Raw genomic sequence first — 23,931 nt, forward strand, 5'->3', positions numbered from 1 at the left:
CTCTTCAGCCAACATGACAGTCAGAGCTGAGGAACCTGGAAGATAGGATCTTGATATTTTCCAGAATGCTGGGGGGTTGGTCCAAATTCCTCCGCTTTTGTGCTCTTGCAGCCTTAGGCCGACATTTGTACGGCTAGGGAAGCAGCTCTGGTTCCTGTTCTAATAAAACACCAAATCTGATATTAACTACATGCATTATTCTATCCCTGAAAGTAAGAAGCTGCTGGGATGCCTTGGCTCCCCGATTTATGAAAACTAAGGGTTGATTCGCCCATGTAGCTACTCCCATTTCTCTATCATGAAAATCTTTGAGCCCAACCTCTTCTATAAGCCATGCGGCAGGGATCTTCACTCTCCCGTTCCCAACAGGCCAATTAGGAAGGTTTGGGTGAGCTACCTGCAATCTTGTATATTCGGTTTCCTCGATGATTGGATTGGCGAAAAAAGAACCACAGTTGGGAACTAGCACTGGATCTGGCAATTTGGCTTGACGAATGGCGATAACGGCGTCCCTGATCGTTTGGGGGGTAAAATTCACGATGCCATGGTCTGCCAGATAATTTTGAACTGCGGGGTAAAAAGGTTGTACAGGATCCCCACGCCGAAGCTGAAGTGTGATCATTGTGATATAAAATCTTCCTCGATCTACGGTCTTGAACCGACTTGTGCGGTAACTCAGTCCACAATCCTCTTTATTGATGATGACAATTTCCCCAGACTCATTATCATACGCTTCGACGCTGACAAGCGTGTCTCGGATCTCTTGTCCATATGCTCCAACATTCTGTACAGGCGTCGCGCCGGCTGTGCCTGGTATTAAACTAAGTGATTCAATACCAGATAGACCCCGAGAGACGGTGCGTTCAACGACCTTGTCCCAATTCTCGCCGGCGCCGACCTTGACCAGTACGGTTTTGTTGGCATCGCCCCCGATTGGTTCTTCCTGGTAGTACAATATTCTATTGCATATGACCAAACCGTTGAATCCTGAGTCTTTCCAAATAGTGTTGCTTCCCGATCCAATCATGATAACTGGTAACTGGCGTTGCTTTGCCCAAGTAGTCGCTTCTTTCAGCCGTTCGCGGTCGGCGACTTTAGTTAGGTAAGCTGCACGACCTCCCAGCCGCATAGTGGAATAGTCTTCGAGACTGGCGTTTTCGAGTATCTCCATCTCTTAATTGCGCGCAATTGCGATATGTCGATATTTCTGCATACATGCATGCGCATGTGATTATATCGATTAGGTGGAGTCATAGGTACATAGTAGAGAAGTGTTTCAGGGACCAGGGGTGAGCCTATGAGATGTCCAGAACATCGAAACAGCTGCAGGGTTCTAGAGGTCTTTTTAGATCTGACATGGCTCCCTTGTGACTTCTGGAAACGAGATCCGATCTGACCCTCATAGATAATGCCCTGGTGGACCCAAAACCCCAAAACTGTTAACCACACAAATATTGAGGAAGAAAAACATCGTCAGATCCTGTGCCTAAAGACACTATGGATTGCACGTCGGCCAGTCTTCTCATGTGTTATTACAAATCATGATCGCATATCTTAGGTCATCATATATAGTATGTAATCAAATATACATAAGCGCTACGAAAAATAAACCCAGTTTTTTTCTCCGATTCTTGCCAGACCTAGCTATACACCTCTAATACATCGATAAGCCATTAAGGTTTTATTGGCAACTTGTTGATATCGTATACGTACTGTGACGTAATAGAAATATTTAGATATATAATCTTTCACGTATATATTGGGTCTCGAACTCGTTTACAAAGCCCCAAGCCTAGAGCTAAGGCTGTAGAAAAGTCGATCGATGTTCTAAAAAATCTAGATGCGATGGTGCATGGTGGAAACCGGGGTAGGCGAGCTAATAGTGTGAGATAATGCTGCTTTTCTGCTTTCCTAAAGCTTCCGGTGTAGTAATACACCGTAGCATCGAGGATGGCGTTTTCTTCAAAGCCAGCAGGTTTTAACTCCTTTATCAAAACCACCCAGTGGTTCTAGTTTAACAGCAGAATACCCTGAGACAAAAACAGGGGTGTGAACTCGAGATGGCTATTCGGATAAGCAGGAGCCGATAAAGGCCAATATATGAAGGTGTCCATGGTCATAAGTGACGGAAATGAGATATCAAAGTCGATGGATTCGTGAATATTTCGCATATCTAGGATTTGTGATCCTAAACTAGTAGCTGATGAATGCTAAAGGTCCATAACACCCACAGCCGTATCTATATCCACCTACAATAATAACAGTATTGAGCGGCAGGAAGTTGAGCTCGAGGTAGCAAGGTGAATGGGTCGTTAAAAGTGAAAAAAAAAAACGCAAAATATGAATCGTGGGGGGGAGACAAAACTTCATCAATCCGTAGTATTATCGAGCGAACCACCTACGGTCAGGTGGGAATGAATGGAACTAGAAAGAGGGGAATATTACCCCACAAAGAACTAAAAGCGAAGCTAGGTGCTTCCAAGTGCGATTGCACCACTCAGGTTCTGGATTTGCTTGCTGGGTTTCCGAGACGCCTTTGGGTCGACATTAAGACGCAAAACCAAGTATATGAGGATGATATATGCGATGACTGATGTAATAGCGCAAACGATAACTGTATTACCACTAGTTCTAAAGACCCGCTTTGCGCCACGTCTTTGGTCTACCGGTAACTCGTTTTCTTCCTTGTCCTCGACAATATAGAACTGCCGATTACTTTCGCTTCGCCGATACGCGGATATGGCCATGATAACAGCGCCATAGCCTGCAAATAAAGCGCCAATCGGGTAAAATTCGAAGGTAAACACTTTGAGGATGATGAGCGAAAAAGTGAAGAGAGATATAGAGGTTCGGAAGTAAGCGCCTTCAAAAGTCCGCTGGGAGGCTCGGATTTCGACCAGCTCTTCCTGACTTAAGTTGAGGTCTGGGCGAGAAGCCCGAGGAGTGCGAATATGGATCTGGTGAACTGGCGCCGGCAGCTAAACAAAACATATCGACTGTAAATATTTACTGGGCACGAGGAAGTCATTCGGAGGTCAGTACATACTCGAAACATTTTAGTCCGTTGATTTCGGATTAGAATCTATTTGTGATATCTGTTGGCGCGGAATCAATAGCGATATTGCATTGAGGATGTATACATATAACGCCTGTGCATGTGGCGTCTTTTGCCTTCAGTTCAGACCCCAATATAAAACGAAATTGAATGCCAAAATCGTGTACTGTCGCTTTCGGGGACTAAACTAGGCTCGCGGGCATGAAGGCAGGAGATTCCATGATGTGAAGTTGGAACACAGGCCAAGAGCTGCAAATGCAACCACGATCTACCCTCGTGATTGCATCAGATTAGGCATCTGATGCGTGCGCAATTATCTCCGATTCGGATATATCGGCGTTGACCCGTTATTACCGGTTACTACAGCACCCTTGTCGATTGTACACACCTGCTCATGCTCCTGAAGCTCCGAATAGCAGCCCCAGCTCTTCGTCTGCCGAGGACACGCGACATCGTCCTTCCATCATCGGTAGCTGCTGTTGCGACCTTTCGAGTATCCTTCATCGCTCCTGAAACCATCAGTGGCTGCTTGTACTGCAATGGACGGCTCGACGTCCAAAGTCACTGTCACCTACTGGGACCCCTCATCAGTCTTTCCACTATTCTCACCAGACATCAAAGGGAGACTACCTCTAAGGCACTTGCATTGGAAGTCGCCATCTAGGCCTCTCAGGTCTATAAATTCGCTCTATGTCGACTTTATACCCGCTGTACAACCCCTGATAACCACGACCACAGCTACATCCTCCGAAGACCCTGCTACTTCCCCATTCACAAGGCAGTCGCCGTCGCTATACACTACTCCTTCAACTCTCCCCAGGTCTGGAAGCACAGATGGAGCTGTATCTCCCGTGTCTCCTCCTCCTCTTCCTGCGCCAAAGATTGTCGCAAATGCAGTCGGACGTCGAAGATCTTCTACTCCAAACCTCAATACCTTTATGCGTAGAACGACTCTTGGAGACATCCCAATCAGAGAACGGCGTCATCAAATACCCGGCCTTCGCCAGACTTCCTACTTGAAAATATTCTTCCTCCGTTGCGACGATAATGATGCTTATAGAAATACCGCTCGAAAAGAGTTGAAGGAATGGATTGCTGCTAATTGTACCCCAACATCTTCAACATCGGGCTCAAGCTCTAGTTCGTCCAAAAACGACAATCACGATGCCTTCGAATGGATGATAGTACATGTGGTCCTGCCGGGGACACCTGCTGCTAGCCAGCCGCGCATGACGGGTCAATCTAGCTCTTCTCTCAATTCCAATGCCTCCAATCCAGAACCAAGCAATAAGTCTCGTTTTCAGTTTAAATCCAGTACTACTATCCTCGAGAAGCTTAAGAGTGACTTCGGCTCGACATCGAAAAAGTCACTTCCCAGAATTGTTCAAATACGACTGTCCCACCCCCAGCCTTCCCCACCGCCAGGAGCTGCCGCAACTGCCACTCCGATTCCTACACCGGCCGAAAAAGATGCTGATTATGGTCTTTTGATCTCTCATATGAAATCGCTGATCCTGACGAGCTTCGACCTCCGAGTACAACAGTACGAAGATGATATATTAGCGAGGAGTAACCAGCAACACCTACCAGGATGGAACTTCTGCACGTTCTTCGTGCTTAAGGAGGGCCTTGCTGGGGCATTCGAAAGTGTAGGGCTGATAGAAGATGCCTGGGCGATATACCAGGAACTTGCCGTCGCCGGTGAAAGCATCATTGTCGGTGAAGAGGCGGACAGGGAGGGAGGCAAGACGTTCCTAGGCTGGAGTGGCGAAGTTGTCAAAACAATCGTGGAAGAGGGCAGGAAATGGCACAACCATCAAGCTGAGAAATTGAAATCTGGCTCTCAGGCCTCTTTAGCAGTTCCAGGGACGCCACCATCCAGTGATCTCGATCAAATGGGCGAAAAAGAAGATTTCAATGATGCTAGTATCCTATCATCTGCCCGCAAGCCATATAGAGAACTCATCTTATCTAACAATATCTCTGTTTTTGACTTTTTATCCTATTGTTTCGCACGGCAGGCGTCGCTTCTGCTTCGCCTAGCCGCAACTATACCTACTAATCGATCCAGTGTCGGATCTCAACCATCCACAAATGATGCATCTTATTCATTCTTTGACCCTACTGCTGGGCTCGCAGAATCAGCGGTAGGGGGGGCGTTGCCGAGGGAAGGTGAAGCAGGCTATCTTACTGAAGTTGTCAAAAAGGGAATTGAGTTCCTTCGCACAGGTTCAGCGGTCTTGCGGGCTGAATTATATCGCGGTTGGGAAAGCATGCAAGCAGACCTCGAACAGATCAAAAAGTCAGAGGCTGCGTCGAATGAGGAGGCAGCAGTCACGGTCAGCACGCCGGAAGAAACTGAAGCTAGGCAAAAGGTCCAACAGGATAAATTCGATCTTACGTTTCCAGCCGTAAAGGCTTTTATTGATAATTACATAGCCTCCTTCGTTGTGAACGGGGTCATGCAACTTATTGATGCCACAGATCACAAAAGTGTCCCACATCTTGATTGGAAGGACTTATTATTATTGGAGGCGAAAAGCCCGCCCCCAACACCTAGCATCACACAAGCATGGGTGCCAGGCAGTACGACGAATAATAAGGATATGCCTCCGGATTCTATCCCACCTAGAACTGCGACAATATACTCTACGGAGATTGAAGAAAAGAAGGGACCTACGGTCTCCGAGGGCCTAACAGCAACTGAAGAACTTGCTTTTTTCAGGGCTGAAGTACTCATGCTTGCCCGTGGGGTAGTCGTTGAGATAGCTGGTAACCGGTGGCGCAGTTCCCAAGAGAAGCTCCATCCAGCCCCAAAACACCAGGAAGCCAGTGCACCCGACAATGGCAGTATGGTGGACGTCAATCTTAACGATACAGAAAGTGTGGCCTCCACTCATAAATCCGAAGAAACACTAGAAAAGGATGACTGGGTTTGGTTATGGGGTATCAGGGCGGGTATGCTACGGCATGCTCTCCTTAGTGATACCGGGTTCCTAGCTGTCTACGAACGTATGACGGAAACTGCTGTGAAATTGTTCTCCCTTGCCAAGCGTGTCAAGAGTACCGAACGGACCCTCGCCGAAATCGCGTGCATCAAATACTATCGCAAAGATTTTGCGGCTGCAGCACATTACTTTTCGAAACTAGCACCATCATACACATTACAACGGTGGGCACTAGTCGAAGAGAATCTGCTGATGATGTATGCGGACTGTCTTAAAAAGATGGGGCGAGATGAGGAGTTTGGTAAAGTCATCTTAGTACTGCTAAGGAAGAGAGCGGAGCAAGAGAAACGGCGATGGAGGACCCAAAGAACCAGCATGTTATTCCTTAATGGTGTTATTCGGATTGATGGGGATGAAGGATTGGGTTTACTACCCGGAATGCAGGAAGTGAGCAAGGTTGTTGAGCCCACCGACCTCAAGTTTGATGAATTTTGGACAGATGTCGAGGTGGAGACATGCCCAGAGTTTGAAGGTGAGGGAGACGGGAAGGGAGGCTTCAAATGGTCTGTCGCAGTGAATTGTAGGTGGCTTCTGACTCACAGCGTCACCATTAAGAGTGCCACTATGAAAATCTCCATTGCCGATGATAAGGCCAAAAGCATTGCTGGCATCGCAAAGGATATACAGCTCGTGACTGAAGGAGAAGTTGGGATCAAGAGGGGCAAAAACAGAGTCGTCTTTGTCGCCGACACCTTCTATGCTGGAACGTATGAGATCCTTTCCATGGATATCAACGTGAATAATTTGACCTTCAAGCACAAATTCAAACTAGACCTTCCTCTACCTGGGGAAAGTATTTCCCCGTCAGCTTTGAAAAAACTGGAGCCACCCAAAATTATTCTTTTCCAGGCACCGGAGACATTCTATATCGGTCTCAACTCGCCAAAATTGATACAGTTGGACAAACTTCGAACAATCGAAGTTGAGATTAATTCTGGTAATACCGTTGTCGAAAGGGTTGAAATGAAAATAAAGAGCTTAACGGCTGGGCTGAGACTACTTGTCAGTGATATACAAGTGGTAAACAACGCTGACGGGGAACAAAATGTGGATAACATAACGCTGGATCTGGATGAGGCCGGCCTAATAAAACTCGGAAGCAAGGCTGAGGTCAAGAAACTGGGAAACCTTTTACTTCGGATTCCTTATAAGAGTGATGGAGATCTGAACGAGCTCTCCGTACGCCTCCCAAAATACACTGGATGTGTCCTGATGCTAATATATTTCCACGGATTGTAGGTCCGACTAGAGGCGAATCTTACAACTGAGACCACGGAATACAAATACGTCACGACTCCTTCTGTGCCCGTCGCCCTACCATTGAGTGTCAATGTGCAGGATATATTCACCCGCGCGGCCCTCTTCAGCAAATTCCAGGTTTCTACTGTAAACCACCTCCCTTTACGGATTGTCCGAACGGAGCTTGAAGGTAGCAAAGCGTTCCGTACATCGACAGGAATTGGTTGCCAAGATCTGAATGAAGGCATTGTGGTTTATACAAAACAGCCTGCTGCTTTCACTTTCAAGACCACGAGAATATCCGGAGGAGAGCAATTTTCAGGTGACAATTTGTACTTGAGAGTGATGTGGAGAGGCATTGGTGACGGTAAGGCTTTTTGGAATTGACCCGCCTTTGAAATTTCGGGAATAGCATACTAATCTATGGTCTGTAGAAATCATGGTAGCAGTGAATACCGTCTTCGCCGCCCACCTAGCCTCTGCCGGCTACGGTAGATATCAGCGTCTTCTCACTCCCACCCTCGAAGAAATCGTGGAAGATTTAGGTAAATCGGATATCGAACGCGCAGCTCTCCTTGGAGCAGTCAAACTTCCTCCGTTTGATGCCGAATCGTGGGCAGAAGCCTTCGCTGGCGTACACTGCAAAAATTCCGAGAGGACAAATGTTGCTCAGGTTGTCGAGAAATTCTTCGACATTTGGGGCGGAAGGAAAAGGATACCACTATTGTCACCTCTCAGGACTTTTGGGAAACAGGATGCTGAAGACGACGATGAAGAAAACAAACAGCAAACGCAACGGCTTGATGGTATCGCTAGGACAATCATTATTCCGGTTGAAATCCCAGCGTTACAGTGCCTTGCGACGGCAAAATTACAAATGCGTGATGTCAAAAACGGTGGTTCTAGCGGGCCAAAGATGGTGAGAGTAGGGGAAGTTATCAAAGCAGTTTTAAAAATAGGTATCAGTAGATGTTGGGATCTTGGAACCGATAGAGAGAGAAGGAGTGCAAACGTTCCCGACAATCTGAGGTTCTATTATGAGATGAATACTGCGACAAACTCAGATCCCGGGAGTGGCAGAAGAGAGAGCAAAGGTGATGAGTGGTTAGTGAATGGACGAAGAAGGGGTGTGTTTGAATATTCATTTATGAAAGAGTGCGACGAAGAAGCAACCGAAACAGGGGATAAAGAAGTGGAGTTCGAGCTGTTACTCGTTCCACTTAAACCTGGCTTTTTGCTTGTTCCTAGTATTGAGGTTAGGGCTCTTCCATATATACCTGTTAACCCAACAGGGGATACAGAGGAGGAAGAAAACTTCACAGTCACCTGCGAGACGGATTACAGAAGCGCAAGCGAAGGAGTTCTAGTGGTTAGTGAAGTTGAAGAGAAAGTAGTAAAGGTTGATGAAGTTGGTACCATCGGGAGGATGGGAGCAGGGAGTATCAGACGGCCAATCAGTGCTGGCGGAGCACCCGGTGAAGGACAGGCTGTTGCATAGTGGCAGGCACCTTCCAGTCATCCATCTGTGTATATACCAACACCTCCTCTACAGTTATGTTCGAGTTCACCTAAGTATTTAGAGACAAACTCTGCAGTGGGCGGTTGACATCATTGAACCATGATTTGATAGCCCTAGCAATTATACGTTTCATAGATCATGTTAAGTTCTTGGCCCCAATTGGCCAAAGCCCTCAAATATTGTATTGCTGACATGCATGCACCTTAGTACCTACTACTTAGATAGTTCTTACCTCCCTAGTACCCCAAAACACTGGCAACTATATGAGGATGGCCTCAGATGTTACCCTTGCGGGTCGAAGAATCGTACATCCCATGTATAACCAAAAACATAGCACTAGGCTTCCATCTGATCTTCAACTGTATTAATATTGTCGTCGCATAATTTTAATTGTTTGGTCATCTGATTGTATATATAACAAAGGTATCGAGAATTTTATTTCACAGCTCCACGGGGGTTCTATATATCGAGCTATCAATAAGAGGTATCAGTCAAAACCCTCACTAGATCCATGGAACTCACGACAATACTCTGTAGTATTTAACAATCTGGTCGAGTTTTTGACAATCCTAATTTCAACGCTTACTAGATAGCCGGATGTAATCCGAATCAGAAAATGCTAATAAGTCCAGTACAGTGATAAAATGATGAAAGCTACCGGGAATTTAGATAGAAGGGTTAAAATATTCTACAATCAGAAGTGAAACAAAAAAGGGCTGATTTTCTGGCCGCTCAAAACCGAAGAAAACATAGAAGCAAAACCCACGAAGACTTTTCTAGACCGGGGTAGAAAGCGCATCAAATATAAAAGAGGAACAAGAAAAATGAAAAATAAATAGAAGAGCAACATAAGGCAGAGGAAAGTATCGATAGAATTCGCGGCCATTATATACCAGGAAAACAGAAGGAAAAAGAGAATCCCCAAACACACCAACTAAATCATCTCATCGGACAAAAAAAAAGGAAGTCTCGAACGACTATACAGATCGCATGTTACGTTCGTTAACCGTAATCGCTTCAAACATTGAACGAAAATAAAGACCAATTTCTGAAGATCAGGGACTTCGTCGACTTTCTGCTAGGTAGGAAGTGCTGTGCGAAAATGTTGGAATTAATTATTAGTACGAAAGTAGGGCTCCACGCACGGTCCTAGGCAGCGCTGCGTATCGGCTACACTTCGATGTTAAAATGGGATATCTGTGAGTAGTAGCTACTAATTGCAAGTTCAAGAATATACGTCTCGTTAAAGACAGAATGTCCATCGAACCCACCGATGACAAAAAGACGGCTATCATGCAAGGCCGCCCCGTGGTAACCTCTGCCTGTTGGAGGAAGGCCGTAAACCTTCCTTTTATCCCATTGCATTGTAACTAAGAGTTCAGCATTAGCGGCGAATCACCCCCCAGACAATAAAAATACTAACCGAGGTTCAAGAGCAGGACTTCATTGCTATATTCAACGCCATCATGGCCACCGACCACGAATAGATAGCTCCCAATGAGTGTAGCTGTATGGCTTAGCCGAGGATAACTGGTTTTGATTTCGACATTTTTCCAAACAGATGTATCCACATCGAATACCCAAACATCTTTGAAGCAGTCAACCCCATCAGATCCGCCAAATATTATCAACTTATTCTGAACCATATTCGCAGTATGGTAGCCCCGCGCAGTGGGTTTCATCTTGACGACAGTGCTGGAATTCTTGGTCGAAGTAGGTGTAGTGGCACCTGGTTTGCACAAAGATTCAATGGTTATTATCAAGAATACAATTAAAGGGAGCTTCAGTGTACTAACCGACAGAACCAGACAGCAAACTCGTCTGTGAGGCACTTGCAGTAGTTTTGCTACTTCTCGTGCCCGCTGCACTCGCCGATGATGCCCCACCTATGGTTGTGGCACCGCTCGCAGATGATATTTGTTTCCAACTCATCTTACTCAAATCACTAACATCGAGTCTCCATACATCATTCAGTGCACGGACGCCATCTCCACCACCAAATACGTAGAGGCCATTTTTATAAAGGCATGCAGTGTGGGCTCGCCTTTTGCTAGGTATTTGTCCGGAGATTTTAGGCTTAGTGTACCGGTGGGTGACAGTATCTAAGACATAAACATCGTTGTAATATGTAGGGCCGTCTCCACCTCCAAAAATAATAAGCTTCTTGTTGACAGCAGTGGTGGTCATAGCCCGGAGCGGTGGTGGGATATCACCCGAGACATCCGGTTTAGACCAATACATTGAATCGGCGTCAAAGACATAAAGGTCGTTAAAGCAGGTCTTTGAATCACACCCCCCAAAGACGTATATCGAGCTGCCAATTAACGTGCAGGTATGCGCCCTGAGCGCAACAGAGGGCAACCCGTGAGAAAACGCTTTGTACCAATACATCCCACTAGCGGGCGCGGGTTCCACTCTTGGAGCTAATGGATCTGGAAGCGGCAATTCTAGAGACGGCGGGTGCCTGCGGCCTGCTATGCTAGCATCCCGAGAAGACGTTAAAGTCATTTTGTTGTTTAAATGGTTGCGGATGCTTTTGCTGCTTTTGCCACGTGAAATAGTAGAGAGCGCCTCGGAGGACGAATTGGAGGATGATGACTTTGGGGGCGCTTCTTCGCCAGTCAGCTCTCGTTGCCGTTTTATCGCTACTACCTGATTTAGGGAGGCAGCCCGTAAAGACGCGGAAGTCGAAGATATCGAGGAGGTAGCATCATCACGAGCAGACCTCGAAGACGAAGGTGTTTTGGAGTGAATGTCCGGGCGCGGTGAAGTGGACCCAGAACGTGATATACCATCTCCGTCCGTTTTTGTAATCGTAGTTTCGGATATCGAAGGATGTGTATGTAAGAGGTCAAGATTACCCTCGACAATCTTTTTAGAGTTAATAACCTTGGCTGGACCCATGATAGGTGTGACATTTCCAACGCCCTTCATACTCCTCCCATCATTGTCTGTTGTGTCTAGTGTAAGTCGACCGCCGCCAGCTCTAGAGGAAGCTACTGAATTGGATCGACTTTTTATTCTGAGATCAGGTTCTGTGAAACCTAGACCCCTGCGAAACGTGTTATACCTTCCCGCTTCGCTCGAGGGACCCATAGCGCCGCCATTGCTACTTGCACCAATTTCTTCTCGTATCGGTGTTTGAGGTGTCATAATTCTTCTAGAAGCAGGTATCACCCTAGTTCCTGTCCGTTCATCTTGTTCTTCTTCCTCTTCTTCATCAAGTTCCAACGCATGATCGCTATCCCAGCTTCCTTCATACCCAGTATTTCCATATGCCTCGGCGAGCCTTGAAGCTTTCATCCTCGTAGGATCACTTCTAGTCGAGAGTGGTGATTCGAGCCCTCCATACCCGGGAACGGTTGGGCTGTCACCACCGACAGCCCGGTTCCCGTCATATGAAGGATTCATAGATGACAAAGATGATGACGCTGTCGAGGATAGTGTCGTAGTTGATTCAGAAGCAATTGTCCTTGAGCTACTAATGTGAGTGGATGTTGTCGGCGTTTGTAGTGGTGTATTGTGTAAGGAGCCAATGCTTGGGGAGTGAGCGCTCCCACTCCTAGACCTGCCACTACTGATCGTGCTATGTGAGTATGTCGGTGCCGAAGGCGCGTGGGGATATGTTGATGTTGGGGTTGGCCCAGCAGACGTCGGCGCCGGATTGGATTTTGACGAATGGTGGCTGCTCCGCGTCTGCAAGCTAGGTCTCCTTCTGTGAGGCGAAAAGTTTAAGATGTTAGCAAAAGACCCCGCAACCGGAAACGACGTTCGCTTCTTGAGAATCGACGAGGCAACAGGCGAAGATGGCCGGCTGCTCTTCCCAGTCCCTCCTGTCACCCCTCCGGGGCCCCCAGTTCCTGCCAGCACGCCACCACTGTTATAAAGGTCGTTTGGTGTGATTGATCGTTCAATCAGATCCCCGTTGCTTTTGCGAAGCCCTTCAAGCCCTTCAAGTGCTTTACGTTTGCTTTTCGAACGATATATACCGTCCTTGTTTTTGTCCTTCTCCCGCATTGTTCACCGAGTCAAGACCTTTCATTCCACCTTGGTCAAAGAGGGCACTACGGCCATAAGACTTCTGAGAATGGCGTGAACAAGAGCCTCTTTTTATTGGCTTCTCCAAGGAACTTGGCTAATTGATTGATATTTGAGGCGTGCGTCAGTGGCGCCACAGCGTGCACTTGGGATGGAAGGGTTATTGTAAAGCACCGGTAACGTCAAGCTGATGATTTGACGCAAGGGCTCAGCGATCCGGTACTACGAAGGCACAACAGACCCAGAGAAAGGAATGTATCGGGGAATTTGAACAAATTCGGAAGTATCCGGGAATATTTGGTTGTGGAGTTTAATAGTGGTCGCCGAAGGTATCCCAGCCAAAAGCCAGAGTTCGCTTTGAGACGCCGCCGAGATGGGGTGAATTGAGAGAGCAAAAGTCCAATAGCTAATTCAAATTGGTTGATGTTTATGCTGGTAGCACGGATTATGCGCAAGTGAAGCCGGTGAATGTTCCAGATGGTGTGACAAAGTCCCACGAAACGTGCTCAGAATGCTATCGTGTGTAGAATGTATGTTTCGAAACAGTCGTCACGAAGATATATGTGCATAGCAGGTAAGGGCTCCTCGGATTGGGAGCTAGAGGGGAACAATGGTCAGTGCCCAGAGGTAAGCTACTGATAGCCAAATAATGCCCTCCGGATCCCTCAACGGAATATCCCTCTCAGGCCTAGCAACATCCCATGTCGGTCGGCTTAGGAGAGGCGGGAAGTCAATGTCAAGGAAGAGCTCGAGCCACAAGCCTCGGGGAGATAGTCAAGTTCAGCCAAATGTTGCTTTATCCGTGAAAACTTGACCGGAACCCGGAGGATCTCAAGAAACTCTCCTTTTATGTGGCGCCTCCCAAAGCTACTTGCTCTTGATGGCTGGTATCTCCTTTGTTTTGTTTTTTGTCTTCTAACCGTGATATCTTGTGACCGATACGAATTTCAATCCAGTACAGTAATTTCGTCTGTCACCGGTATCCAGCTCTCCATTTGGATAGTAGGAAAGCAGAAAACACCTTTCAGGATGTAATAAAGTTCGTTTCTGTCGGGCCAGCTGTTGTGATAGGTGGGACCAAGCAGGAGAGCAGATCTGAAACCGCAAAGAAGGCAAGCGAGGTAACTGAAGGGAGGCAAAAGGAGCGAGAAGGAAGGGAACGTCCGGAATATCTCGCTATCAAAGGGAGATAGTGGTAGACACGGGCATTAATGGCCTATAACTCTTGGGCGACAGGTAGAAAGGGAAAAGCGGTGCAATGCAGAATGTGTTCAGGGTATATTGACGAGGGATGTTAAAAAACGGGCTAACTATGACATACCTGGCATCAACTGTGCTGGCGACATGAAGGGCGTATTCACTCACAATCCCAGCCAGGGACTTCTTCTTTCTGCTCTTGTCTCTCCTTACGGAGAGGGAGTCCCTTGTCGGCTCTATGGCTGGTGTTAGTCGAAGGATATCCTCGCGATCGGATTCGTGGCTAGCCAGTTCAGCTGTCGGAAGCCAAAAAACAAAAAGGAAACCCGATCGAGCTTATGGCTTTGTCGACGCCAACTGAATTCTGAGAGTCAAAATGTACGACGCCGGTCAGAACCGTGCAGTCGCCTGATTGCAGTTATGGTGGGTGAGCAGAGCAAGGCGTCAGGCTTGCAGCGCGGCTCGCTCGTCCTTTGTAACGAAGGTGAGCACCGAGCCTTCCCCCGAGATAGCCTAGTTCTTTGAGTGCCACCACCGATATAGCGCAGAATAGGATATCTGAAAGCCCGATGTCTCGCAAGGCGATATGATTTGTTGGAGGAAGAGGCAAAAAGAGGGAGAAATGCTGAAGGAACACAAGCACAATAGGTCCCCTTCAAGCCCAAGGAACAAACTCAAAAACGACCGAAGCAGATAGATCAACCGTGTGCAAGGGCAAGGAGACCAGGTGCCGCGGGAACGGAAAAGACGAAAGCGGGGTATTGGTTCCTGAAGGCGTGAAGCTGGCTTGCAGGTATAGCGTCCCTAGCGCCTTTCGAGAATTTTCCAGTTATAAAACAGTAGTAATATGAGACCGAAGTCCTGTCACTGGCTGTAGGTACAGCGTGATGTGATAGTCTTGTGCTTGAGCTTGAATGCTGGCTAGATCTGATGGGCACAAGAACCACCACTCGCACGATCGGTTGCAAAGAATTGTTTGTTAGCCCTTTGTCAGGTTCGCACGAAGAAGCAACCACAAAAACGGGGCTCCGTTTCAGATTTGACGCTAGTGGCCCCGAATAGTTTAGCCTGGGTTGGTGCTCCAGCGTCTTGTCGTGGAGAATTTGACGTGGTCCAGAAGAATACTGCATTCGAGCAAGCATGCAGGTGAGCTACACTTCTGCAAAGTAGGAAGCAACGACGAGAAACTGTGGAGCTGGCCCTCCGGTGAGCAATCGGTGATAAGATTGCATCGATTAAAGTCACTTTGAGTTATGGGAGCCGACCAACTCTACTTTTGAGTTTTTGTCTCGGGCAAGTAGAATCGAGCGTGCTTCGGGCACTCAGCTCAGATCAGCTAAGGAACTAGCTTGTAGCTTCATGAATCGAGAAATCAACCGAATATCTACATCAAAGATCAGTTGCAACAAAATTTTCTAGTCAGCCCTAAACGAACCAAGATGTCGACGCTTGCCTCAAGTTAAACTCATCCCAGAGGAAGGATCGAAATCCACATCCTAATAATTAGATGATAAACATACCAATTGACCACGGGCCTGACGTCAGAATAAGATTTTTAGTCCCTGGCCCACCCGAAACTGGCGAAACGGACCGTTTTCTCGACGGTGAAAGAGTTTTCGCCAATTTACAATGCACGCCGCCGACCCCGAATTTGCGAAACATAGTTGACTATAACACAGTACGGAGTAGACCCGATTGTAACGCTGCAGGAAGCAATTGTGTACATATTTCGAAATCCCCGTTGCTTCCGATATTACAGAGGAAAATCTAGATCCATCGATGAGCGGTAATCTTATCTCGCAGTGTGCTTCCTTTTAGGCCCCGACGCATCTTCAGGTTTGGTTTTTCGCTAGGCAAGCTGCAGCAGAAACACCCACGTTTCCACCGTCGCCAGTAGAGTCGGGTCAAGCGAGCGAGGAGCTTCCTAATTTCTACGTCGAACCGAGCTCAAGGTGTGTCGAGGCAAGGTCCGATACACAGCCACCTCAGCCTGCAGTCATGATTCTCGAAATTAGGGACTGTAATGGACTAGGCTACCCCAACTTCGTAGCGTACCGACATATTGGTTGGTTAATAAAAATTACGGTTGCCAAAGTTGGAAATTTTCGCCCGCGCTAGCTTCAACGCCACAGTCCAAGTCAAGTTCTGCGATCCGGCCAGTGCGACGTATCCTGCACCAGTCGCGTGTGTTAGTCGTCTTTGACCAAACATATTGTACTTCGAGATCAAACCTTCGTAAACCCGGTCTTGTCTTGTCAGAAAAAGTTTTTTTTCTCCATGAGATCGACGTATTGCAGGTAGACATATACTGGCATAAAGGCCTCGATATCGCCGACCGGAAGGGGAATGGTCTGCTGTTTGCCTTGACCGCGACCCGCGATGAAACACATTGATTCGAGGGACGGGATCCCTAGGCCAGCATTAATCGGCAGATCCCTCGTAGTATTGTCCAAATGCGAGTTCTCGTTATCCAGTAAATCGGAGACGATGTAAAAATACCACATTCCGGGTGCCTGAGGAGACACCAGCCATGCGGGAAAACTGTTGACAGGTACTAGAACTGTTTTCCTTTTGTGAGGCTTGAAGGCTTGCCTTTAGCAGCATGCATATGCATCTTGGATTGTCCTGTCCCAGCCATTGAGTGCTGAATTTTCCCAGGCTAATGAATACCAAATAGATGCTGCACATAACCATCTCAAATTAGTTCTTCTTGCCATGCAAAGAAGAGCTGAGCCAGCGTTGTCCTCGCCGACTACCTCATTGAAGCACCGCCTGCTGCTGATCTCCTCTGTTGATATAAATCAGCTCGCGGGCACTACTGTTGTTTCGTTCATTTCAAGCAGCAAAGACAAATTACCTTGGTTGGCCCAATATTGACGAGGCCTAGAGAAGCTAGTACTTCTGGTATATTCCGGTCCATCCCATTCTGTAAAAAGCAACAAGAACAGCTTGTTCGGGTCGGACTGCCTATAAGTCGACAAGGAATAGCAACTTTGTGGATTCTCAATCCCATACTATCACAGAGAGCGGACCAACAAGAATCTTGCGAATTTGAGACAAAAAGTCAGACCTATTAGCCTATGGGCCTGGAACAGGAGAACCTGGTACCTGCAGCATAGTAGGGCTTCTGTCAAATGTGTCAGGGTCGAAACGGGATCACAAAGGTTGACTATCCCCATTGAGAAGAATCGAATCGTCGTTGCTCCGCTCGCACTCGAGGACCTAACTTAGATCTGCAAGTCATAGCTTCGCACCTAGTTTCTGTTCAAGGATAGGACGCAACGGAGACAGCGCGAGCGCCGCTTTCAATCCGCCAGCCCAGCCTGATAGGGTCGACATAAAAAAAAATCCGCCGTTCTGTGAGGGTCAAGACCAAATTAGAGCGTCGATTCTAGGAGTAGGATACATATTGGGCTTGGTCACCTGGCCTGTTCCATCCAGTGGATTGCCAACTAAGTAAGAAATCGAAACAACTGTCTTGCCGTTTGCTAGGTCGTCTTGCATTACTCTCTTAGAGTAGCCTATCCGCACGAGACCCGTTCTGCAGGCCTGCCGCTTCGGAATTGTGATTGCCTTTTCTTAATGGTCTTCCCGTTCCCTGTGGTTGCATCACAAGTGGATTCGAGGTAGAGTTGGAGGTTCTTAAACAGTGTCTCAGAAGAGGCTAAGAGGCAGCTCAGCTTAAGTCTCCTCCAGACAGCTAACCTCACACCAACACACACCACTCAGCCTTCTATTCGCTGCCCTTGAAGATATAAAGAAGGACATCCAGTATCAGCGGTCCTTTGGTTATTACCGCTGCTCCTCATCCTCAACATTCCAGCCATCCAACTACCCAGGCGCCTTTGAGAAATCAGTCATCATGTTGTCGTTTGACGAACTAGCAGGGACCTTGAGGACAACGAAGGACCGGGTCCTCCAAGGAGTAGCTCGTTCCCCCACCGGTGAGTCTCCCCCTCCAAACAACGAGGGCGGGGCTACCACTCCACAAGAGACTGAAGCCGAACTCGCCCCGCAGTCATCAAGTAGAGGGGCTAATACTCACGGCCGCTCGACAGATGAGTCGAATGCTCCAAATTCCGCTGCAGATAGGAGGACCCCTTCTCCCCAAAATAGGCAGCAGACCTCGAGCCACGATTCTATACTGTCTCCTATCCGTAAAATAGACCTGTCTAAGGGCAGCCATGGCGACGAAAACGCCTCGTAAGGGAAGGCTCTCAGCTGGTTCGACTCGCCGAAAACCTACACCTGCTACCAAACATTCCATAGTTTGGTTTCATAGCGGTATCTTTCCCCGACAAAGATATCCGACATCCATAAGGCTCCTCTATAGGGCCTATATAGTATATCACGGCTGCCCGCCACCTGTCGGTCACCTTCGTTTACCATTCCGGCATATCACCTGCGGTCAAATATTTCGCAAGTACTACACTACTTTCTAACGGGGCGGCAAAATCTTTGAGTACGTCGCTGGTACCCGAACCACATTGCCTAGGGCCACGGTTTCCCTTTTTCCATGGCATAAATTGGGCAGCTCAATCGACCCTTAATATTCCATATTCACTCAATCCACTTGCATCTATTTGCTCAAATCATGACATTTTCATTTAATCTTCTTTGAAATACAATCGTTCATAGCACACTATTTCTGTTTATTTATTTCTTTCTTTCTTCTTCAGATCGCTTAATTGGATATTGGGATATGAACCTTCTCATTCATCGGGTTTATTTTCAGATTCATGCAATGAAATCCCCCCATATTACGTTTCTTTATTGCTATAGTTTCTTTACCACAGTTAGAAGTATTTGATTGATGTTAGCCTGCTACTCCCGCTCCAATTCAGACATTCTCCAGTGATGACATGAGCGTATAGACTTGTAAATGATAAGGTTGGAGTATGGTGTTTTGGGGGTTTTACAAGTTTCATCATGTTCCTAAAAGGCAATTGACGGATATGATCACATCTTTTATGTACCTATTCAACCCTGAATATCTAATTTTACCGCTCGTATTTCGATCTTTCGGTTCGTTAACCAAATCTATAAGATCCATCTCCAACTTCACACAAACTTCATTATTTGCGTTGCTGACAAATCATGTAACATTTACATTATTGATATGCTTAAGTGCTAGCTATTGAGAATAGAAATAGGTAAGGCTTAATTAAGTGTTCCTAAAAGACCCTAATCCCCTGGTAATTGTGGGGGCTATCAAAATCTTTTTCCATCCAACTTCTTGAAACAGAGTTTTGCATTGACAACAATGTTTGGAAAACCGAGATGCATGCATGGTCTGATATCGATAACTCTCAGCTGACGGATATCTCGATATGGTCTTGTACATACATACATATGGCAATCGTCGTTGAACCACAAAACTACTAATAATAACTCTAAAGCAATCTCGATTTAGGTCGAATGTGACCTAAGGAGTCATGTATGTACAGATGTCCTGCATACTAAGCGTTTCAGTCTATGCATACCATACTGAACCCGCCTTCCGCGCCAGCCAGTTAGGTTAGTTGCTTAAGAATTTTTGCAAATCCTCGTCCTCAAGTCTGGCAATCTCCGCCTCTAAATCCTCTTCGGTTCCTAGACTGTCAAGTTGGTACCTTAAAACATCTTGATCGAAATTTTCAGCCTCAGGGGATGCCCAATATTGTCTGATCACCTGTTCGACTTTGGCGTCATCCATGTTGATGTCTTCAAAAGACTGGCCGTTTTTTTCCCACTCCGCCTCGAGCTCCTTTGTTAAGGCGTCCCACTCTGGGTCGTCTTCTGACATTAAGTCGTCGTCAAATTCATCAGAGCTAGTCTCACTGATAGTATCACTTCCATCCGAGGAAGTTGCGTATGCACTACTAGTCCAACTTTGATCATTTACCTCTGGTAAACTCCCTGTAGTACTACCACCAGTAGAAGAGCTCTCCTCAGTTATTGGGATTAGATCTAGCGGGTAAGGGTCTTCCGGTGGCAGAATCGGATACGATGAATCTATGTACCCGACATCGGATATAATGAACTGTACAGTACGGCAATCGGCGTCTCCATATCTCTTGATGGCCTCGTAGTCAAGAATGACACGGGCATTAGGGCGATTGAAACTAGGTGCGCGTCGAAGCACCCGACCAGAGGGGCTATTGCATGCTGCATCGTGATATCAATCATATACGTTAATATTTAGCTCACACAAACTTTGTGGAATCCCTTTGATAGATAGTAACGTACAAACTAGGCTTGGATAATAAAGCAACGTCATGCTAGTATCATCCACGTTGTTGGCAGTGTCGAGTGTATCTCCAGCTCGGAGGGGGCCTGCCGGTGTAACAACAAATGGTTGGCCGTTCCGTTGGGTTTCAAACCTTTTTAAGAAAGAATAAGTTGCTTCTTTAGTATAGATCTCTTCCTCAAAAGTCGGAACTGTTATGGGAAACCTACGGTAACCGCCACTCATATCCTTCTTCAGGATTATACGAGCTGCGAAACATAATCGGCTTCCATGGATCCTTATTGTAAAAGAGACTACCCATCCAGGCGGCCCAGGGCCTCGGCTCTTCGTATGTGCCCTCGGTGACTGGTCCAAACGGAGGTCCGAACAAGTCAAGCACAGTACGGGGTGGTTGGTAGCTTGGGCCATCTAGTTCACGAGCCCTCCACCCCGGCATCGATGATATTCCATCGCAATCTTTTTCAAGAAGGACTACTTTGTTTGCGCCTAGTGGGCGACACACTATTTTAAAAAAACTTCTTGATTAGTATCAACGATATTTATATGCATAACTTCGATATTAGATGATATTGGGACACGGAAAGAAAATCCAAAGCTAAATAAGCAGAAACTTACAAGTCAAGTCATATGTTCCGCCCCTGATAAAATCGTAATGTCTAACCTTGATGATGAGTCCATACACGCTCCCAGTGCATAGAAAAATTAGGATTTGGGTCGCAAGTGCGAAGTTGAAGATATTCGAAGATAATCTCTTCATTTTCAAATAAACATCAAAATTATAACCATTCGGCTCTAGACTGGATATAGAGTAGTTAATCAAAGATTATGGTTTGTGGTATTAATTAGTATCCGCGGACCCGGGTAGGAAGATTCTGTTCAAAGTCTTCAATCGAATCCTAAAAAGTTTAACACGTTTCCTACGCATGGCTTCGAAGCTAACCTATGTTTGATTATATAGACTCATGCTCAAATTCCCTCTAGCTTTTTAGCTTAGGGTAGATCATAGAGTCAATTGAGGGAGTTGGATTCATGGTCGCTATGAGACCGATACCTCAATCAAACTTACCATCTGCGTTTTACGTAAATTTACTGCCGTGGCTCTCTGCATCGCATCCGGTCTTCTAGCTAAGTAGGCTTAGTCTAAGGACATGGACATGGCATATGGTAATGCGCCTAGCCGGCAGGGGGGTATATGCGGGTATATCATGGCTCTCGAGATCTAGCTCACCGCTTTGTGTAACAAGGTTAACAACACGGAAAGTATCACATTGTGCAATTGTGAGCGATCGGTTTTCGCCAAGCAGAGTATGTTAAACGATGCGGAGAATCTGACTAAGTATTGTCGCGTAGGGGGGGAATGAAGAATAATTTTTTTCTATTTGTTTTATCTTAATAATAGTCAATTGTCTCGTACCCAGACCTAGAAGAATAGGAAAGATTAACTAGATTTATGTAGACAACCGAGGCTGCCGATGTTTGTGTATTGAAGATTAAGTTGATCAATTAAGTTAATGCGATTGAGCCTTTCAATCGATCATGTTTTAAAGAAGTTAGCCCTAGCAGATCCCTGCGGGTGGGCGAACCGGTTATATCTGATCGAAGTTTTGGAATGGAGCGATTTTTATCGGACCTAGGCATGCTTATGAGCACTACAGTGGTGCTGTATTGGAATTGTTCCTTTATCCTTCAATATGAAGTATGTAGGTCGAAATTTAAGGTGAAGGGCCGAATATAGGGATACCCGTGGTTTTTATCATTGTAGGAAGAGCGTCCGTAGCTATGATCGAAAATTTCCAATTCTGCCATTCTAAGACAGTAATATTTATGACGTTGGTGGGTGAGAGTAATTATGTTAATTAACAGTTATACGTATATTTGTTAATTACTAAGTAGGCCTGTAGACCCACTCTACAGCTAGCGGGCCCGGATTTTATCTCTCGATCATGATATCATATTAACGTGCCGAAAATAGCTATATATTATAAGTCAAGAGGTTTGGAATAAAAATGTCTCGAGACCCCGAATTCCGCTCATCTAGATGACATTTTCACGATAGCGTACGTAATCGCAACTCAGTTAACGTTATGGTAGTTGGCATGAACACGTATTCACATAGTTCCCAAAGTCGATTATATCCTTATTTCTCTGGCAATTCAAGGTATTTTTGCATAAGATTGGCCTTTGATGCGCTTATCTAAAATGAACCCCGAAAAACCGACAGCCCGATAGCGGGCCCGAAATATAGGCTGTTCGGAAACTCCATGCTACACCTCACCTTATATCCATTCTACATGGCATTAGTCTCCAGGCCACCAACATGAGACCTCGTTCGTCCCGCCTAGATCCGGGCGATTTCAGGGACCTCGAATATTCGGCAGTTATATCTATTTCGAGAAAATTTCCATTCGCACCAACCTTTCCCATTATCAAAAATCCAATATTCCATGTAAGCTTGTAATAGGGTGTTGGGGAACTCCAAAATACAACAGCGGCTTACCCGATTCAGACACGTTTGATGGCGGCTTGGCGGGTTAGTGACACCAATTTTAGGGTCCATTACTCAGCTTCTTACGCGGCCGTTTTGCGATATATTGTTGGGGAATCCTCCAAAACGTCAATGGCATTGCATAGATAGCTTTTATTATCTGGGAACTCGTTTCAATATGCTGGACTATGGTGGCTTGCAATCGGGCCCCGCCAAGCCATGTTTTCTTCTTCCCGACGAAGTTTTTCAATTGATTGAATTATATGGACTATCCTCGCATACAAGATTATGAGCTGGACTGCAAGGCACATATGCATATTCGTGAATTCGTAGCTCAAAATTAATAACGTAATCAATATTAAGAACTAGTAAACTAAGTACTCGAGCAAAACCAAATGAGTTTCCGCTGCATGCATGCAGCATGCAGACGTTTTAAACTTGGCGCAGTCTGCAAGGTAAGTTCATATAAGTGTATTTTATAATAACTTTAAAGCTAAGATATCGATCAGAAACACCCGGAACCCGGAAGCAATCGTCATATACCTGGCGGTGTAAATCTAACCTTCAAGCTTCTTTTGTTGGAATATACCCCTTAGATTTACTAGGCCTTATAAGCTAGTGACTAAAGAGCCAAGGACATCCAACCACAAATAAGCACATGCCCAAGGATTTATAACCCTATAGCATCGCTTGCGGCTCAGACATATGTCGTGTACCCATCTCTCTACATAGCGAATAAATGCTTTAAGTCTGATTGAGACAATGAAATTTTTGACTGGAACGGTTAGTGGCCACGACATGAGTGGAGGCATTGGCCATATTGGTGACTTTATCAATATTATGATCACAGAATGGATGAAGATACGAGGTAGCTGGGTGCTGGCCAAGACTTTCGCGAGCTCGCGCCACTAACAATTCGTCGTCCTCGATGTTGTGCCTCTTTTACTAGCTACTATAGCCTAGGTCAACATGCGCCTATATACCGGTTCATGGGATCATGCATGCACTCTCACACAGGTGGTCTCGTTATCTATTCAAATTATAAAGCGTAAACTCTCGGATCATACTTGGCCGATATCACACCTTGCAGTCACATACACCGGAACACTAGACCAATCATATACGCCTTATTTTCATTGAGGGCATACTACAAAAAAGGAA

At 46.2% G+C, this 23,931-nt stretch overlaps 6 protein-coding genes across 6 annotated transcripts; 2 read left to right on the top strand and 4 right to left on the bottom strand.

Annotated features, from left to right (window-relative positions):
* Positions 1-133: 133 nt before the first annotated feature.
* Positions 134-1,171, bottom strand: AOL_s00054g296 (uncharacterized protein; the record flags this gene model as incomplete). The annotated part of the gene is made up of 1 exon (XM_011121612.1): positions 134-1,171. The coding sequence occupies one exon, from the start codon at positions 1,169-1,171 to the stop codon at positions 134-136; it is 1,038 nt and encodes a 345-aa protein (XP_011119914.1).
* A 1,297-nt stretch (positions 1,172-2,468) lies between these two features.
* Positions 2,469-3,055, bottom strand: AOL_s00054g297 (uncharacterized protein; the record flags this gene model as incomplete). Its single annotated transcript, XM_011121613.1, has 2 exons — positions 2,469-2,978; positions 3,047-3,055. 2 exons carry the CDS (start codon positions 3,053-3,055, stop codon positions 2,469-2,471), a joined length of 519 nt encoding a protein of 172 aa, XP_011119915.1.
* A 539-nt stretch (positions 3,056-3,594) lies between these two features.
* On the top strand, positions 3,595-8,800 carry AOL_s00054g298 (uncharacterized protein; the record flags this gene model as incomplete). The annotated part of the gene is made up of 3 exons (XM_011121614.1): positions 3,595-7,242; positions 7,303-7,669; positions 7,737-8,800. The coding sequence occupies 3 exons, from the start codon at positions 3,595-3,597 to the stop codon at positions 8,798-8,800; spliced, it is 5,079 nt and encodes a 1,692-aa protein (XP_011119916.1).
* A 1,191-nt stretch (positions 8,801-9,991) lies between these two features.
* AOL_s00054g299 (uncharacterized protein) lies at positions 9,992-12,838 on the bottom strand (the record flags this gene model as incomplete). The annotated part of the gene is made up of 3 exons (XM_011121615.1): positions 9,992-10,191; positions 10,245-10,550; positions 10,618-12,838. The coding sequence occupies 3 exons, from the start codon at positions 12,836-12,838 to the stop codon at positions 9,992-9,994; spliced, it is 2,727 nt and encodes a 908-aa protein (XP_011119917.1).
* A 5,080-nt stretch (positions 12,839-17,918) lies between these two features.
* Positions 17,919-18,263, top strand: AOL_s00054g300 (uncharacterized protein; the record flags this gene model as incomplete). Its single annotated transcript, XM_011121616.1, has 1 exon — positions 17,919-18,263. One exon carries the CDS (start codon positions 17,919-17,921, stop codon positions 18,261-18,263), a length of 345 nt encoding a protein of 114 aa, XP_011119918.1.
* Positions 18,264-19,574: 1,311 nt separating this feature from the next.
* Positions 19,575-21,042, bottom strand: AOL_s00054g301 (uncharacterized protein; the record flags this gene model as incomplete). The annotated part of the gene is made up of 4 exons (XM_011121617.1): positions 19,575-20,203; positions 20,285-20,418; positions 20,495-20,786; positions 20,901-21,042. The coding sequence occupies 4 exons, from the start codon at positions 21,040-21,042 to the stop codon at positions 19,575-19,577; spliced, it is 1,197 nt and encodes a 398-aa protein (XP_011119919.1).
* Between the last annotated feature and the right edge of the window lie 2,889 nt (positions 21,043-23,931).

Source organism: Orbilia oligospora (genome assembly GCF_000225545.1).
Source record: "Orbilia oligospora ATCC 24927 unplaced genomic scaffold scaffold00054, whole genome shotgun sequence".
Taxonomy (NCBI): Eukaryota; Fungi; Ascomycota; class Orbiliomycetes; order Orbiliales; family Orbiliaceae; genus Orbilia; species Orbilia oligospora.